The sequence below is a fragment of the Parasteatoda tepidariorum genome, chromosome 5, assembly GCF_982258835.1.
Source record: "Parasteatoda tepidariorum strain Cologne lab strain chromosome 5, Ptep-v5.0, whole genome shotgun sequence".
NCBI classification, from domain to species: Eukaryota; Metazoa; Arthropoda; class Arachnida; order Araneae; family Theridiidae; genus Parasteatoda; species Parasteatoda tepidariorum.
Genome location: NC_141759.1, coordinates 96043753 through 96062908, shown reverse-complemented (window position 1 = coordinate 96062908; position 19156 = coordinate 96043753). Strand labels below are relative to the sequence as shown.

The 19156-nt window shown below is 26.4% G+C and overlaps 1 protein-coding gene across 1 annotated transcript; it reads left to right on the top strand.

Annotated features, from left to right (window-relative positions):
- The first annotated feature begins 143 nt into the window (after positions 1–143).
- Positions 144–19156, top strand: LOC107455805 (serine/threonine-protein kinase RIO3). Its single transcript, XM_087164561.1, has 11 exons — positions 144–314; positions 2755–2980; positions 5547–5695; positions 7570–7814; positions 9329–9472; positions 9618–9745; positions 11189–11419; positions 13372–13531; positions 15715–15885; positions 16013–16121; positions 19000–19156. The coding sequence occupies exons 2-11, from the start codon at positions 2757–2759 to the stop codon at positions 19005–19007; spliced, it is 1569 nt and encodes a 522-aa protein (XP_087020687.1). The 5' UTR covers positions 144–314; positions 2755–2756; the 3' UTR covers positions 19008–19156.

Sequence of the window (19156 nt, the reverse complement as noted above, 5' to 3'; positions counted from 1 at the left end):
ATTAAAATAGAACTTTATAAATATAATAAAATAAAAATTACACCAAATGCTATTTTTTCATCTATTTTCAAATCAATGAGACAAACCAATGAAATCAAAGTCCTTCTTATTTCAACTCATCTCATCTTCAAAAAGTCATTCTCGTTGCGCTTCGTGCGCAGACGACATCAACAACGGACATCAAAGAACAATATAAACAAAAGCAATTAAATTCTCATTATCACCCATTTTAAAATTTCTGCTATTATCAACCTTAAAAAAAATATAGTTTTTTAAACTTTTGAAAATTGTGAAACCGTATAAATCTACCTAAGGTAAATGTTTATGCTCTAAAACTTTACTTCATATATATGTTTAATTTAATCAAATATGGACATTTAATTTGATGTAAATTAATGATTACAAACGTATGTTTATTAAATGTATCTAAAAAATTGTACAATCCATACTTTTTAAATGGTTTTATTAAAGATGGGCATGTAATTAATTTTCTGCAAAATTTTGTTTCGAGTTGTCCAAAAGTGTCGTAAGTGTGACGCAATCACGCACATTTTAACTCTGAGCAAAAATGAATTAATTTATCTATAAAAATTTCTCAGGCTAAAAAAAAAACAATCTCTATTTCCAATGCATTTTCTGGGCCTGATAAACAAAATTATTCTTTCTTAACCAAGGAGTTTCCAATTTATGTAGATAAAAATTAGTACTTAAAGGTTAAACTACAGTTTTCGATTGTAATAAAATATATGAGCAATTTATTACATTATTAAATAAAAAGAAAACTTTAATAACGCAACGCAAGTTTAAAATATTTTAATTAATAATTAAATTGGGATTAATTATTAAATTTTATTCATTTAAATGAGTCAATAAATGTTTTACTGTATGTACTGTGTAAATTTTTTACTGTTGATCTCTTTCTTTCTTTTTTTAAGCTATTTTTTTCCATCTCTATATCCTAATTAAGATCCATATTAAATGCATATTTTGATAAACTTAGATCTGGCATCCTTCATTTATTTTAACCTTCTTCCCTTTTATGTAAAGAAAGTGTGATTTTAAATTTTAGTTTGTTTTCCATTTAAATGATTCACACTTAACTTAGTTTCTCTCCTCATTTTTCCTGATGCCAATTATTCTATAAATTTTCCCAGTTGCATGCTAAGGAAAGGTTGCCTGGAAAATCTTATGTCTTGAGAAGAGAAAAAAATTAAATTATAAATAAATTAAATAATATGTTCATAAAAGTTCACATCCATTGATTAATTTTCATATAAATGCATGTAGAAATAGTTCTTTTTTTTTTCTTTACAAAAACATCTTTTATCTCAAGCAAAATTCTTATATTCTCAAAAATGTAAAAGATATTTAAATTTTAATGATCTAAACTTTCAATAATAAATTTATTTTTCAATTGATATTTTATGTGATCAATCATACTTTAGTAGTTAATGTGAAGTAATTATATATAGTGCCTATCACATAAATAAATTCATAATTTTATCTTTGCTTGGTTTCTTTATTTGTGCAGCTTTTGTTTTAAATAAAGTAAATAAGAGTAATTTGTTGTTAATAAAAGCTCTAGTTTTAAAATCTTGTCTTGTTTTTACAAGAGATATAGCTTTCAATATTGCATCTTACAAAATCTCTATATTCTTTCCTTGCAGTTTCCTTTTTATCTTCTGAGGTGAACTAGTGGTTGGTTGATATTTGACCTGAATATTATTTAATGCCTCATCTTCAATATTTAAATTTATTTGTATGCTTTATTTATTTATTTATTTTTTCCCAATGGCAGGCACTGAATTTGAATCTTTGCCTATACTATGCCAGAATTGTTGCTCATTTCACGTTACCCAGTGGGCACCTGTGAACCAAAGTCACGGAGGCGAGCAACATTGCCCACGCCACACTGCCACAAACCCGTTTATAGAGTGGGCCACATACACACAACAGAGGACAGCAGAAAGAGAGAGAGAAACATCCATGCCCAGAGCGGGATTCGAACCCGCAACCTATGGCTTCACAGTCAGGCACGCTAACCGCTCGGCCACCTGGCCGGCTATGCTTTATTTTAAATATATTTTGAGGTTCTGTTCCCTGCTCTCTATTGTCATTTTTTTTTTTTTTTTTTATGGATGCAAGTTGATTTTACTCATTCTTTCCCAGTTTGACAAGAAAACATTACATTCCTAACTAATAAATTTTCACTGAATTCTATTTCATAGAACAAAAAAGAAGAAAAAAACTTCAACTTTGATTTATGCTTACTCAAGTAATATTTAGATAAATGATAGTTTCATATTCAGGGGTCTGTCCAGGCCAAACTTACTACCGTTTAGCGGTATCTTCACAAATTCAACTTTAGGAAAAACGGTAGTATCACAAAATACTTTTTCTTAAAATTGTATTTTTTTATCCCATAAGAAACGATAAATCCATATTTTTACCGCATTTTCGTGTTGATTTTTTAATGTAATTTTTAATTTTCACAAATTATGTCTAAATTTTCACAAAATAGGTACCTCATTGAAAAACCTAGACAGACCCCTGATATTAGAATATCTCTTAAATATATTTTTTGAAAAATTTCGTATCTTTGTCATATTATGATGACAGTAAGAAGCATACAAATGTCAAACTTTCTAAAACTGTTCCATTAACTTTTCTTCAACATCAAAAGATATTTTTAGATGTGTCTTACAAATTTCTTTGATCTTATATTTCTTACTAATGATTTTTGTAATTTTTCAGTTATGGATTCTGAAGTTCTTGTAGCAGTTCAACCACAATCATGCATACAATCTATTCCCACTCCAGTTGTGCCAACTGATCTTCCAGTTAAAGTGCCTATGACTAATAAATGCCCTTGGGGTCAAATCAAACCTGCTGAAGCAGTTTCTTTAAATGATGTTATGAGTGAACAACTAATTACTAACTTGGTTCAAGATAATTCTATCCCACCAGTACAAGAAACAGTGTATGTTTTTATTTTAATATTTTTAATTAGAAGGAATCCTGTAAAATGGGTTTTAAAATGTTTGTTATACTTACAGGGTTGCCACTCAGGGTAACAGGAAAAATCTGGAAAATACAGGGAATTTTAAAATCACCTAAAATAACAGGGAAAATGCAGGGAATTTTGATTTTTTTTTTTTTTTTTTTTTTTTTTTTTTTTTTTTTTTTACAAACTTGGAAAATGTTTCTTATTTTTGTCTTTTAAAAAATGGTGACCACTCAAAGTGTTCCCTATGGGATATTTAATCATGATATTTCAGCTATACTAAACTATTTCATGTATTGTAGCATTATTTGAGTATATTCAACTGTTTTTTCAGCAATTAAAACTAATAAATATAGTTAGTCCAATATAGCTCATACAAGAGAATAGTAATTCTTTTCTGTTAATATATTGTGTATAACATGTACAGGGAAAACACTGAATTTTTTTTACAGATTTGAGTGACAACCCTGACTTAATTACTTTCTTCTTTAAGTTAGCAACTATTATTTTTAGAATTTTACCATGTTTATGAAGTAGGAAAGTATATATAAAAATAAATAAATTTAAAAAAATGCTATAATAATTGCATTGATATCCCATCAGAGCTAAAGCTGGTTTTTTTCATGAAGTCAAAATGCTCTTTGACTTTTTAAGATTAGTGAAATACAGTACATATATTGGTTACAGAGATCATAAAGAAGAAAAATTTACTCATTCATATGGATGAAATAGAAGATGACAAAGAGATGTGTACTATTTTGATTTATTACATTAGTATACTTGACATATTATGTAAAGAAAAGTAAAATAAAACATTAAGTGAAATATTTTATTTTCATTAAAATTGCAATTTTTTTCTTTCATTTTACATCATTATCAAATTTGAAATGCAAATCTTTCTATTTCGTTCTTTAAATTCAGATGCATGCTCTGATGTTGTCATGTCCATGAATGAAGGTCGTTCTCTAGATGCCATTAAAGAAGCAGGCATGATGTGATATTTAGGTTTATGCTTCTAGCTTTTTTTCCAGCCAATTGTTTTACTTGTTTTTACTCAGTTTGGAATTAGAAACCCTTTTTTTTATATATATATACAACTGTTGACAAAGATATTGTTATTTCTGCAAAGGAGTTTGATGCTATCCGTTAAATGCATCTAATATGTTAAAAAAAAAAAAAAAACTTACTGAATTTTTATTTAATTTAAAAAGATTGAAAATATACCTTATTAGTTTTTTCAGTGTATTTCTGATTTTAAATGTGTATATACATTTGTAGAGGAGTTAAAAATATCTCTGTATCTCATAATTAAATAACCTTACAATAATTAAGTAAATTCATTATACATAATTAGGAATAAATATGCTTTATTGACACCAAAAAGGGGGGATAACGCAATTAGTAATAAAAGGGTTTAGGGATAAATATATGCTTTTCAAAAAATTTAATGTGGGTTATTTTAAAAAAAAAAAAAATTCTATTAATTTATAACCATTTTTATAAAGCTACACTTGTTAATTCCTTTAACCTTCCTAGAGTTTCTATGTTGTGCTTGTAGAAACTTTAGGAAGGTTAAAGGAGTTAACAAGTGAAGCTTTAATTTCATACTTAATTATTTTCTTTATTGAGATAGCATTCCCATTGAATAGCAAGAAGAAAATTGTTTTTCTTTTTGAAAGAAAGCAAGCCACCAACTGAAATTTCTTAAATTGCCTAAAGTAACAATTGGGGTTAAAAAACTGCATTAGCAACTATTGTTAAATGACTTTAAAAAATATCACTTGTGACTGTTAATATGTTGTAAAGGTGTATTGTATGTTTATAAGTATTTACTTCTTTTAAAAGGCATTTAAGGAAAGTAGCAATTTTTATGAAACCAAATAAAATCTAAACTATACTGAAACAAAAAATATTATTTATCTATCATTTAAAAACAGATATATAAGCTTATTTCAGTGTCATAATAGTTAAGCGATTGAATAAAATATGCTTAAAAATTAGAATATTATTGCTCTAAAAGAATGTAAATATCAGTATCACTGGAAATCTGAGTCTGAATTGCTGATGCATATGCATGTTTTTTCTGATTTTAAAATAATCAAAGTAATCCAAATTTTATTTTATTTTAAGGATATGCTGAACATTACTTCCATTGTTAGCTATGAAAACCAACTTTACTGTTTTTTATTTACAAGTTAAAATAAATTTTTAAAAAAATATTCTTTGATTTCCAATTTAGTTTGTTAATTAAATAATTTATTAATTAGCACCAAAGCAGACATGTAACAAATTTATTCCTATTTATCAATATTTTATGCGATAAGCGATCACAGAAATTGCGGTAAACGAAAAAGTGAAGGTATTTATAACTTGGCAACATTTGGGATGAGAACTTTTCTTCATTAAAATTAGCACTAAAACTTTAACCTACTACAAGTTAGCTAAATGATCTTTTAGAAGATATATTTTCAATTATTTGCTGATATATATATTTTTTATTTCTTGGCATAAACTGTAATAATTTTGCATCTATTTTTCGCAGGGTTATAGATGATCTTAGTGGCCGTGGGGAGGAAATAACTGATCATAGTGATGATTATTTACTTGCACAACTTTTACAGTTGGAATTTGATAAGGAACATGATAATCTCCTCCAACGGGAAGAATCAAAATATAATGGTGACAGTAAAGGTGAAGAGATATTTTTTTAACAGTGTTCATTTTGAAAAAAAAAGAAAAAGTTATGGTTTCTAAATTAACTTAATATAGTCTTATCTGGTTTTGTTTTGTTATGAAACTACACAATGTTGAAAGATCATATTTTTTAGAAGAAAAATATAATGGTTACAGTAAAGGTGAAGAGATATTTTTTAACAGTGTTCATTTTGAAAAAAAAAAAAAAACATGGTTACTAAATTAACTTAATATAGTCTTATCTGGTTTTGTTTTGTTATGAAACTACACAATGTTGAGAGATCATGCTAGGAAATTGATAACTTCTTAAAGACTATTATTTTAGAAAGAAAAATAATTCTAATTTTTATTTAAAACCACGAGATGTTCTTATTATTATTAGTACTAATTGTGAGATATATCCGAATATAATCCAAAAAAATTTATGAATCCAATTATCGATAAAGTTGTATACAGCTTTATTTTTTATTGGATCTGTAGAATTTAGCTGGAATTATTAGAATTTGTCAAGAATTAGGCATTTTACTGAACTTTGAAAGAGGATACACATTAGGAATGTCTAATTTTTTCTATTAATGATTCCTTGTTAATAAATAAGGATGTGTTGTAGAATTTATCAAGATTTAGACATTTTACAGAAGTTTGAAAGAGTATATGCATTAGGGATACCCAAGTTTTCCTAACAATTATTTCCAAACAATATATAAAGTTATGTTGTGGAATTTATCTAGATTTAGGCATCTTATTGGAGTTAGAAAAAGGATGTACATTAGGGATGTCTAAATATTCTTTATAATAAAACTGTATAGTAAAATTTATCTAGATTTATGCATTTTACAAAAAATTGTAAAATGATATACATAAGGAATTCCCAAATTTTTCTAATAATTACTGAATACAGTAAGACCTCGATTATCCACGCTAATTGGGACCGCTAGTACCTCGGATATCGGAAATCTCGGTTAATAGAAACTATGTATGAAAACCTTCTGTGCTTGCGAATTTAGCTACTTTTAAGCTAAAAAACAATAGAACGTTTTTTAAATGTTAAAAATGAACATATATGAACTTAATATTTCACAGCTAAAAATATTTAAAAAAGAAATCAACTCTAGTAGTAAATTTTAAAAAGTAAAATGGAATATTTTTTTTTTATTATACTTAGTGAAATATCGGCAGACGCATTTTCAAAAATAACACAAATCTCAAGAAAATATTGTGTTTTTAAAATCTACATGATTAAACTTACAAGTGACATGAACACTAGCAAAGCATTCATGGATGATGACTTCTCAAGGTGTAATATTTCTTGGAAGTTGAGTGCTTTTGTGGGGAAGAAGTGCCTGTAACACGGACAATGAACTAAAATGTGTATAATTTTTTCCAAGCTCATTTTGGAAAGGAGAAAAAAGAAACAAATAGACTTCGTTATTACCTCATTAATAGAGGTTCTACTGTAATATATAAAATTGTGTTGTGGAATTTATCTAAATTTAGACATTTTATAGAAGAAAATATTGAAGACGCCCAAACTTCTGACTCACTTTTGATTGAACTGTTGGGTTCATATTTTCCAGATAGTTATCCTCCTCCCTTGTATTTTAGGATCAAAAACTCAAATTCATTAAAATAAAATACACGTTTGTTAAATGTGATTACATGTCTGATTTCATAAAACATTGAATAATATTAATTAGTATATTTAAAGTTATCAGTTTCAACCAGTAAGATTGTGTCTGAGTGCATAAAAATCCAATCATTAGATCAAAAGTTATTAGTGTTGTTTTTTTCCTGTGCTATACATATTTTTTTAGTAAAATGCATTGGTAAATGTTTAAAATATGTTAATGAATGATCTATTTGTCTTATAGTCAAAGTGACTTTTGGAAAATATAGACGTCTCCCTTATGCTACAAGCTTTTCATCTGATGAGGAAGATGAGGACAAGGAATATTACTTAGAACAAAGTGCTAAGAACCACTGGCATAATTTTGAGCAAGCTGAAAAGACTTTCCAAGCTGTTGGTAGGAGTGGTGTGTCTCGTCAAGGTGGAGTTATGACCTCAAAACATGATCCGACTATGTGTGGACGAAGGAATGCTGGAAGATTAATGGAGGTAGCATTCATTATATTTTATTACACATAGACTTGGATTTTGATCTTGTATGAATGTCATGATATGCACGGTGCTCCGTAATGACTACCTTCAATATATATATATATCAAGGTGCGTAGCGTTTTTAAAAAATGCTTAATGGTGCTTATTTCCGATTTTTGTTTTTTAAAAGCCCTTAAAGGTGCTTTTTTCATTGAGTGTTTTTAAAAAGCGCTTAATTTTCCCTTTTTCAGAACAAGATTTTTCTTTTATTATGTTGATTTTTCCTTCGAATTATGCAAAAAGATGCAGTTCACATTGTTCTATTCTTAAGTTTTCATAATTAATTCAACCCCAATCTATTTCGGCATATTGTTAGTCCGTAGCATATTAAAACTTCGTTCGTTTTACATGATTCAAAATTTCATGATTTTTGACAATTGTCAAAAACAATACCAAGAGGTTTATTTATTTTTTTGACATGACGGTTAAAACAACATAAAACCGTCAATTGTCAAAAATTTTCCAACCCTGCCTAATTATGGTATTTTTTTAAAGTGCTTAAAAATATTTTTTTAGTGCTTAAAAGGTGCTTATTTTTTGTTGGATATTTGGCTACGCAACCTGTGTGTGTATATATATATATATATATTCATATTCGAATGCACATCAGAGGTTGAGATTGCAAATAAATATTTAAAAAGGGGAAAAAAATCTTTTCAAAATCTAATTAATTAATATCAAGAAAGGGGGATTTAAAAATTCAAAACCTGTTTGATACCAGGTAAAGTTGAAAAGTTGTTATTAGAAACAACTCTGAGTTTTCTCATGCAATCAAACTGATTTTTATGTGTTTCATGGAACCTTTCTAACTAATGATGAGCTATATTTCTATGGAATTTTTCTTTCTCAATTCCCCTAGTGTTTTTTCATCAACATTTTTGACAAGGACTCTTAAAGTTGTCATGGGCAGTTTTTACAGAACGCAAAAAAGTTTTAAATAACTATTCTACAATTTGATGGGTTTTGAGGATATTTTTTCAACCAGCAAAGTTATTGAAACATTAATAATAATAAAAATGTACTGTTGATTTTGTTCATTTTATGTATTTTTTAACACTTGTTTTGTTTTGAGACATTTATGTTAATATTTTTTTATTACAAAAAAATTATATCATAGTCATGCAGATAGTTAAACAAATCTAGTGAGCGTAAGTGTATCATAAGCTGAAGTAGTGATACACGTTAAGTTTTAAGGGATGCATTATTTTAATGAATCTTTTCATGATGAGGTGAATAATTCTTTTTTTTTACAATATTTGTGTGAAGAACATAAAAATTTGGTGCCTGACTGAAATCATTATCTGTCAAATATTTATGCCAGTGCTATATTTTAGTTTTGTACTTAAATTATTGAGGGCATTAACTATTAAAATTTTCCTATTTAAATCTTCTTTTATCTGGAGGTGAAAATGGAGTATTTCTGAAATTTCTATTGTAAATTATTTTGTTTTTTAAAGTTATTTATTTTTTAGTTCCCTCCTGGTATAAAAACTGGAGATGGCGGAATGTTTGATATGAAGTTTTCCAATAATGTCTATAATTCACTGAGAACATATTCTGTTGCTGAAAACAAAAGAGGTCAAAGATTACATGACAAAAGAGAAAAGTCTACTGCTGTAAGTTTAAAAACATGCCATAACTAATATGGTTGTATAGTTTTGTTATTCATTCACATTTAAGAGCATTTTGTATTTTTTTTTTTTTTTTTTTTTTTTTTTTTTTTTTATAGTTTTATTAAAATGTTATTTTTTTTCTATATAGGAAAAAGCATTAGATGAAAAAACAAGCCTGATTCTTTTTAAACTTCTGAATAATAAAATTTTGAAATCATTAACTGGATGTATTAGCACTGGAAAAGAAGCATGTGTGTATCATGCTTGGAGTGGAATGTAAGTTTTATTTTGAGATTTTCTTTTTTTCCTGGAAACTTTTAAAATCTCCTGTTTTAAATAAAGTGATATTAAAATTAAAAGCAGCATAGTTTATTATTCTTTATCCTTTACTCTTTTTAAAAGTAGTCTATATGCATAGTATACCAAAAGATGTTTTTTTTTTAACTATTTTATCTTAATTTTTTGTTTGGCCAACTACAAGGCCTAATAATGTTTTTAGTGTATACTATATTGTATTTTTAAAGCATAGTGTGTATAAGTATATCTGTAGAATATTTTTTTAAAGAAAAAGAAAAAAAACATTTGTCTAGATTAAAATAGTTTTTTTCTTCTATCTAATTTAATTATTAAAAACAAATTATGGAACTTTGAATAAAAGAAAAGTTTGTCAGTTTTTATTTGAATTTAAAATTATGTTGATTAATAGGCACTTTAATTGTAGAAGTTTGGCACTATATTCAAACAAAGATAAGAAGTTTTTACAGATTTTTAAATTCGACTTGGAAGAAATTTTTTTTCTTGAAAAAACATTAAATATTATAAAATTTTAAGTTTATAATTGCTAATCTAATAGTATTGATTTCCTACTTATTTATTTCTCTAAATTATCTGTATTTTATTACGTCACATATTCTGAACAAAATTATTATTGGAAAATAAAAAAAAAACAACAATTATATTGAAAATTAATTTTTTGGGATAAATCTTAATGAAGTAATGTTTAATAAAAGAAACTATTTTCAGTAGTTATGAAAATTCTATCTGCTTGCAATTATTTTATATATAATTCTTCTTTAAGATAGAATGTACATTAAACTAAAAATAATTTAAGTGCACCTAATTCATTTTGTATAAGTGTACTTATAGTTATTTAGAAAAATAAAGATATTATAAATTTTGTTTAAAATTAAATTATTGTTATAGATGTTATATTGATTATAAAAATTTGTATAAAGGTAAAATTTCTAAAAATATATATCTTTATTAAAACTGCAAGTCTAAAATTCTTCATACTGCATCAACTTTTATTTAAAATTCAAACTATACTTATTATGCTTGGCTAAACATTTGTATTGGTCATTTTTTATATCTTCCATTGCTTCTGATATTCTCCAATTTTTTGGTAGCAATAAGTTTCTTCCAAAATAAATCCCTGTACTGTGCAAAATAGACATTATCTCTGTATCGCATTTTCTATGTGCATTGAATATGTTTGCAAAGATGGGAAATATTAAATCTACGCACTTAAAATGTTTAGATTTCAAAAGGAGTTCCAAATAGAGAAAAATTTAAGAAGCTCTAATGTCATGAAAATGGTACTTTATTAAACTTTTGGTATTTTATCTATTCTATTCTTTAAAGTCATTTCTGCTTACTCATATATGCTTGTTACAAAATGAGGTTATCATTGATAAATAAATATGTTTAACTTTCTTCTAGGCCTGAAGAAGAGTCTTCTCCTGAGGATCAGCCATCTCCTGAGGATCAGTCACCTCCTGAAGAACCAGTTCGCGAATTTGCCATTAAAGTTTTCAAAACAACTTTAAACGAGTTCATCAACCGAGACCAATACATTAAGGACGATCATCGTTTCAAATATCGTTTCTCTAAACAAAATCCTAGAAAAGTTATTCATATGTGGGCTGAAAAAGAAATGAGGAACCTATTAAGGTTATAATTGTTTTTGTATATTTATTACTGAGATAATTAAGCCTTGTCTATTAGTCATTGTACTTTTGGTAGCAGAATTTACAAAGTGAATCTTCAGCAATATCTTCTTAAATCGGAATTTGTCTGCAACACTAACACAGTCATGTGGAGATTATTGTTGTATAAATTCAGCCTAATCTAGTATGTACTGAGCAGACTTCAAAAATGTAAGGTTCTTAGGAATTATACATTAAAATTTCAGATTGCTTATAATTGAGTTGAATTTTATACAATAAAGCAATTATACAATCAAGTAACAGAAAAAAACATTCTTTACTTTTTGATACTCTCTCAAAGCAGCTTTTAAATTTTTTTTAGAAACCAGTTTAGAGATCTTTTAAAATTTCCATTTCATGGTGCGTAGCATTTTTTAACGGTGCTTACTTTCGATTTTCGTTTTTTAAAAGCCCTTAAAGGTGCTTTTTTTATTGCATGTGCATCTAGTGAGCTGGGTTCGGTGAGATTCTTGCACTCTCATGAGCAACTCTGCTGCATTTTGCAAGATATTTATCAATTTCTGGCTTCATTTTCCACCCTCTGAAATCGAACCGAAAAATCTTTCGATCTTTTTGTGGTGGCGAATATAATCAAGAAAAAAGTTCTTTGTCAAAAACTAATTATTTTATCATGATCATGTGAAGTTTTAAAAAATTATTTTGCATTCTGTTAGTGTATATAGTGCTTAAAAATATTTTTAGTTCTTAAAAAGGTGCTTATTTGTTGAAAGATTTGCCTATGCACCCTGCATTTGTTTGTTCGCTCTTCAAAAATGAAAAGAAATTTTTGATGAAAAATAATCTGTAGATGCTGTACTAATCTGTATCACTCGCTGCTGTGCTGAAATGTTTCAGCTAATGGGCTTGTACCATATTTTTTTATAATGAGCATTACAAGCCTCACGTAAGCTTTTGAAACAATGGTGTTAGTCCATTTATTAAAATAGTTATGATTTCAGAAAGAAAGAATCAATGGCTGGCAGTGATAGTTAATTTTGCCAATGACACCTTTGCAGCGCTCTGAAATTCCATCCCTAAGTTTAATGGGGGTTAGACTTTAGAATGCATCACAATAATAATTCATTAAATTGCATTATGTCTGAATTAGGGAAGCACCCTTATTCAAAATCACAATGTGTGCCATTTGAAAATATAGTGCAAGATTCTATGGCATATCTAAGTTTGAACTTACTGTTGAATCAAATTCTTCTCACAATCTTTGTAGTGATAGCAAATTAATCAAATAAATATTATATATCAATCTAAGACAGGTAGTGTAAAACAATAAGTTTCTATTGGGTATTTTTACTCTTTGCTGTAATTTTTAATATTTTATTTAACACAGATGGTACAGTTGTATGGTTTTAGTTTTGCTTCTTATTTTGCAATTTTTCATTTAAACCCCTAAAATTATTATTTTTTAATTTGGCTTCTCATTACTTTATTCATATTTATAGCTTAAAAGAAAATAGTCTTAAGTTCATTACATAGTGTTGTGTTGGCATAGTAAAATTAATTCTAACTTTTTTTTGTACTAATGTCCATTTGTTTATTTGACACAAATAACAGTAAGCTATTATTCTGTAAGGCAGTTTTTATGCATTTTAATAAGTTTTCTATGCAAATGGCATCACAGAAATAATAAGCATGTATATTCTAAGCTGTAAAATATCTTATATGCATATATTTATCTATATATTGAACGAAATATTTCTTGGTTTGCTAAATAAAATTAAAAAAGCTGTGTTTTTTTTAAAACTCAATTATGAACAAACACAATGTATCTTTTTTGTATTTATTCATGATTAAAAATTATACCAAATGAAAAATATAATCACTTTCACTTTGATATGTCCTTAAAATTGTAGTTTCTTATTATAAATTAATTAAAAAAGTCATTATTATTATTTTATATAGAATGAAGGAAGCAAATATTTCATGCCCTGAAGTGATTGCACTAAAAAAACACGTTCTAGTAATGACTTTCATTGGTAAAGACATGTTACCAGCACCAAAATTACGAGATGTTGATTTGCCATTTGAGGACATGACAATAATATTTGAACAGACAGTGGATGTATGTATAGCATTTTAAAAACTATTTAATTAACTTTTTATGCTGTTAAAATGTATTTGACTGAGATAATTTATTATACTTATCCTAAATCATATTTGCTTTTTCTTTTTTTAAGCTGACTTGAGCTTAATTCACTTCCTTTACAATGTACCCAATTTTTAGAGTTCAAATCCCAATATTTTCAATTGCCTTTTTTTGGATCAAGTTACTTTTTTTTTAGTTAAAACTTCATTAATATTAGCTTTAAAATGTTGATGTTTAAAAATTAGTTCATAACAAATACTTTCTCTGTTTCATTAAATTGATGTGACACTATCATTTATTAATAAAAAATTAGTTGCGCATGCTCTTTTAAAAATATGAAAATTAGTTTTGAATATTTTTCCAAACCACAATGTACATGATATTAATACTCTACCACTTTTGTTTCTGACATTTGATCTGAGTGCGTAAAATTTATATAATTGCCATCATCTCCAAAATCATAACTGATTTCTATAATTTAAGTGTATTTGAACAGGTTTATTTTTTAGTGTTTTATTCAGTAAATGGAATGTGTTTATAAACAATAATAAAAATAGAGTAAGTACACTTTTGCATTTAAAAATTGCATACCATACCTTTCAGAGTCATTCTTATTTTTTATAAGTTAATATTAGTAATCAATGGTTCTGCTTACGAGCTATAGCACATCAAATACGCAAACAATACAAAACTCCATTGCAAAAAATAAAAAAGATAGTAAGCCAGCGGGTTTATGTAAGCAGAATTAAACTAAACTTTAAAATCAATTTTTTTTTATCTTCACTAAAAGTAATAGGTAATAGAAAAAAATTATTTTGAGTACCGTTTACTTTTCCTCAAAAGGCCCTTCGTCCCCCAACAAAACTCGACTGTTGTAGGGGTGGAGATGGGATGGAAACATTCCAATTATGTTTTTAATCCTTTTTCCATTTAATTTTCACAAGTTAATGATGGATATTTACTCTATTTAGGATTAGCTTTTGATACATGTAAAATATAAGGGCGTCACCCAATCAGAATTTGAAATATAAAATTTGCAATATTATAAATCCCTTAATTTTTTCTCACAAAATAATGCTTATGCGATTCTGCAATCAACAGTTTTTGAAAGCTAGTACAGTTTTATAAATTTTTTTTTGCTAAGTATCTTTATTTTGATCCAATTATCCATAAAGGAAATTTTTTGCTTCAGCCAAATAAATTTATGTAAATTTAAACTACAATAAGATTATATTTTATAAAATCTATAAACTGATAAATGTGCAATTTTAAATTACTCACTCAAAACCCCAAATAGCATAATTTTAGTGCTTTACAGTTTTGATAAAAAATTAATAGAAGCTCTAAAAATTATCAAGTGCTATTTCTCCCAGTCTAATAAAGTTACCCCTTTATCTTTTACCTTTTATTAAAGGTATTCTGTTACCAAATATTAAATCATCAAAAGTTTGTGAAGTACAAAAAAATATTGTGAAAATACAAATTAAAAATTTCACCTAGAATCCAAGATGACGAATGTAACTCTTATCCTATATTTTTGAAATTCTTTATTAATTGTATTTGAATTAAGTATACAATCAATGCAATCCTTATAAATGTGCATGCAAAAAGGTGGATAAAGAAGTAGAAACTTTATATCACATTGTCTGTTCAATATCACATTTTTATATATTTCATCTTGGAGACTATTTTCACTCTCTTCTTTTTTCTTTTATTTTTGAAACAAAATTCTAAGTTCTAATTTATTTCCTTTCATGTAGGATTTCATAATTTGAAAAGATTTTAGATTGTTTTAAGATTTATATTTTAGGTAGGGATCTGTTTTTAGTAAAGAATGAGCTGGGAATTCTGCAATCAAGGGTCTTAAGCGCGTGTAGTTTTCCAACAAAATCACTGATAGTAATGGTCTTTATATCATAATTTAAGAAAATGAGAAGTTCTGCTGGTTTCCATTTTGTAATATGCCGCTACCGAGCAAATAAATGGGCCACACCTCTAGACTTAAACTTAGGTATATTAGATTTTAATGTAACTAAATGTACTGAATGGATTTTTGTTTCTTTAAATCGAAACAATGAATTTTTTTCAATCCAATATAATATTTTTTCATATTAAAAAGAATAATTTTCAGTAATATAATCATGTTTTTCAATTCATAGATAATGAAAGATATGTACACCAAATGCAAATTAGTACATGCTGATTTCAGCGAATACAATCTACTATGGTATGAAGACAAAACTTGGGTGATTGATGTGAGTCAAGCTGTTGAAATCACTCATCCTAGATCTTTAGAATACTTACTAAGGGACTGCACAAATATATCAAATGTAAGTTACACAATTTTGTTCTGCATTTTATGTCAAATTTAAAATGTAAAACACAGTATGAACTTCTAGTATATAGTAATTTAGAATACTGTTCTTAAACATTTCCTTTACTCTATTTATATTTCAGTTTTTTGACAAGAAAGGAGTAAAAGAAGTTCCTAGCCCTGAAGACCTATTTTTTCAAATTTGTGGACAGCGTCCATTAAAATCTGATAGTGTACCATCAACAAAATTAGGTGAGTCTCTTTTCCAGGGAATTGCATAGTTTCACTCAAAATTATTGTTGGTTAAAAGGCGAAAACGTGCACAAAAAAAAATTTTTTACAATAAAAAATATGTTTAATTTTGATATTAGGGTGGGTCAAAAAAGTGTCCTCTTTTTAACAACAATGTGGAAACATTTTCAACTACCATTCTTAAGAAATATGTTAAATAATTTAATGCTTAAATTTTATTATATTAAATGAGCATTACACTTAATTTTAATGTAATCTAAATGTAAACAAATCCAAAATTTATTGCTGTTGAGGTGGTAACTTATCATTCTCAATTTTTTTACTTATCAGGGAGAAATGGGAAAACCTGAAATTGTCAGTGAATTTAATTTGAAATCTAAAAATCACAAATTCAAAAAAAAAAATTTCTACACTATACCTCTAAAATGGCCTATCTTAAAATAGTCAGTTACTGTAATAAGATACTGAGATTCAAAGGAAATAATTCTAACATCTATTTAAAGTGTTGGCTGCTATAATTCCTCCTTTTTGAATAGTTGGCAAAAATTGTGATTTTTTGTTTTTATATTCGCATCTGTTAAAATTTGTTTATAATACTTAAAATAAAATTTTTATCCAATTATTAAAAACTATTCATTGATTAAATAAAAACATAGTAATATTTTTCCAGCTTAACTTGCTAAAGAATGTTAAAGATTGGGAGACTATTTGTCAATTAGATATCTAAAAAAGAGCAAATTAGTTTGAGAAAACCTTTCATCACATTAACGCAAGATCAAAAAATATTTACTCTTTGTAAATTTGAAAGGAAAAAAAAACTAATAAATTTCTCTGAATAGAACAAGTTTTGATATTTACAAACTTCAGAGTTAAGAAGTTTTAAAAGCACAGCATTTAAAAATGCATAAAACTAAATGGGTAAAATTGAAATATGTTTTTTTATAAGAAAATTTTTTTACATGCATTTAATGGAAAATTGTAATTTTCATGTCTCTCTTATCCTTGTTCAGTCGCCCTTTTTTTTTAGTTTATTTTGAAATATGATAATTTAAATGCATATCCCTTTTATTATTTCTTAGTAAAAAACCTTCAAATTCCCACCATAAATAACATATTTATTAATTATATTGTATACAAATATTTCATATAAATTAATATTTAAAAAAAAACAGTTAATTTAAATTAATGGTTTCTTTTAATGAAAGGAATATGAATGTTTTACAAGCTTATCCTTTTATTATTTCTTAATAAAAAAAAAACCTTCATTATCAATAAAATCAGACTTTAGAGAGTTTTTTTTTTTTTTTCAAAGAAGGAATTTAATTATATTTAATAAAAATTTACGGATATTTTAATTATATTTAAAAATATTTCTTACTTTAAAAAAAATAAAAATCAGTTTATTTAAATGGTTTCTTTGCTGAAACAATGAAAGGGGCATGTAAATATAATAATCTATCCCGTTCATTATTTCTTAGTAAAAAACCGTCATTATCACTGAAATCACTCTTAATCTCACTCTAAACAATGTATTTAAAAATTATATAAGAAATATTTTCTACTTAAATTAATAATCTTTTTGAAAAATCAGATTGTTTAAATTAATTGATTTTAAAAAAAAATCAGGCAATTTAAATAAAATTATTTAGTTGATTTTGCATTTATCTTCCCTTTCTGATTTCAGTAGAATATTTTCATGATATCTTCATTTATTGATAGTATAAACAAAAATTATGTTTTTCCTATGAAAAATTACCAATACAGCATATAGGTAAAATAGAGTCTGGAATTTTGTTGAAATTTTCCTAAAATAGGGAATAGGGGAACAGAAATATAGGGAAAATAAAAGAGATAGGGTGCCACAACACCGTACATTAAATATATATTTTTAGTTTTAAGCATGTTTTAATCACATTTTTACAACTTCTGGCCGTATTAAGGTGGCAGAAAATATAAATGTAGAGTTCTTAAAGTAGTGATGCGGTAAGCACTACTGCCGAAAAATTTAAAATGAGACCTAATCAATCCACCCTAATCCACATTTAAAAAACTATTCTAGAAGCGTAAGCTTAAATTCATTTTGCTTTAAATTTATGTGTTGAAATGGTTATTCAATTGCACATAGTATTTATTTTCTATCATATTTCCAGTATTTGAGGTATATTTCATTCGGAAAATCAATTTAAATTATGAAACTTTACTATTTTTATTTTTTTTGATATTTTGCCATAGCAAATACTTTTTTTCAAGAAAAATACCAGATTTCAATTAAAACTAGACCATTATCCAGAGAGGTTACAGTGCTCAATATATTAAAATACAAAAGCTCATAATATTATAAGTTGTGATTGTGGCAAGTTCAGTTAAGATTATTTTATTCATTATAAATTGGCAAAACACAGTCTAAATTGATATTAGGAACTTCTAGTTCTGTTATTTTTTATCTTACATTATGCAGTTATAATTTTTTGACACTAAATTGATAGCCAGCAAAAAAAAACTTAAAATTTGTTTAAAAGTACATTATGTTATCAAAGTATCATTATTATTATATTTGTATCATTTGTTATTTGTACTTGGTTTGCAAAGATGTTTTGCTGGTCTGCAAAGTGGTACTATAATAAGATTAACACCTTTTCTTGAGACACATATTGGAACCTCATGCTCAATTGCAGTCATAGAAAGTAAAAAATTTGGGTTGCTGTGCTGTTGCTTTGGCAAATTTATTTTACTTTCTTCAAATTAAGATAAATCACATCCATCTACTTCTCTTCTATTAAAAAAAAGTTTTATGCATCTATATATTATATGTCTTATTAGTCTAAAAAATAATATATGTTAGTCTACAAATTTGTTAATTCTTTTATTATTATTTCAGAGGAATGAAATTTCTTATTGAAGTTACGTTGAAAGATTCTTCTAAATTGTACTGGCAATAACTGTGATGTACTTTTATAATGTTCAATAAAATTTATTGAGCTTAATTGACTTAACTTATAAATTCAATAAACAATTTTTGCTATTTGGACTTGAAA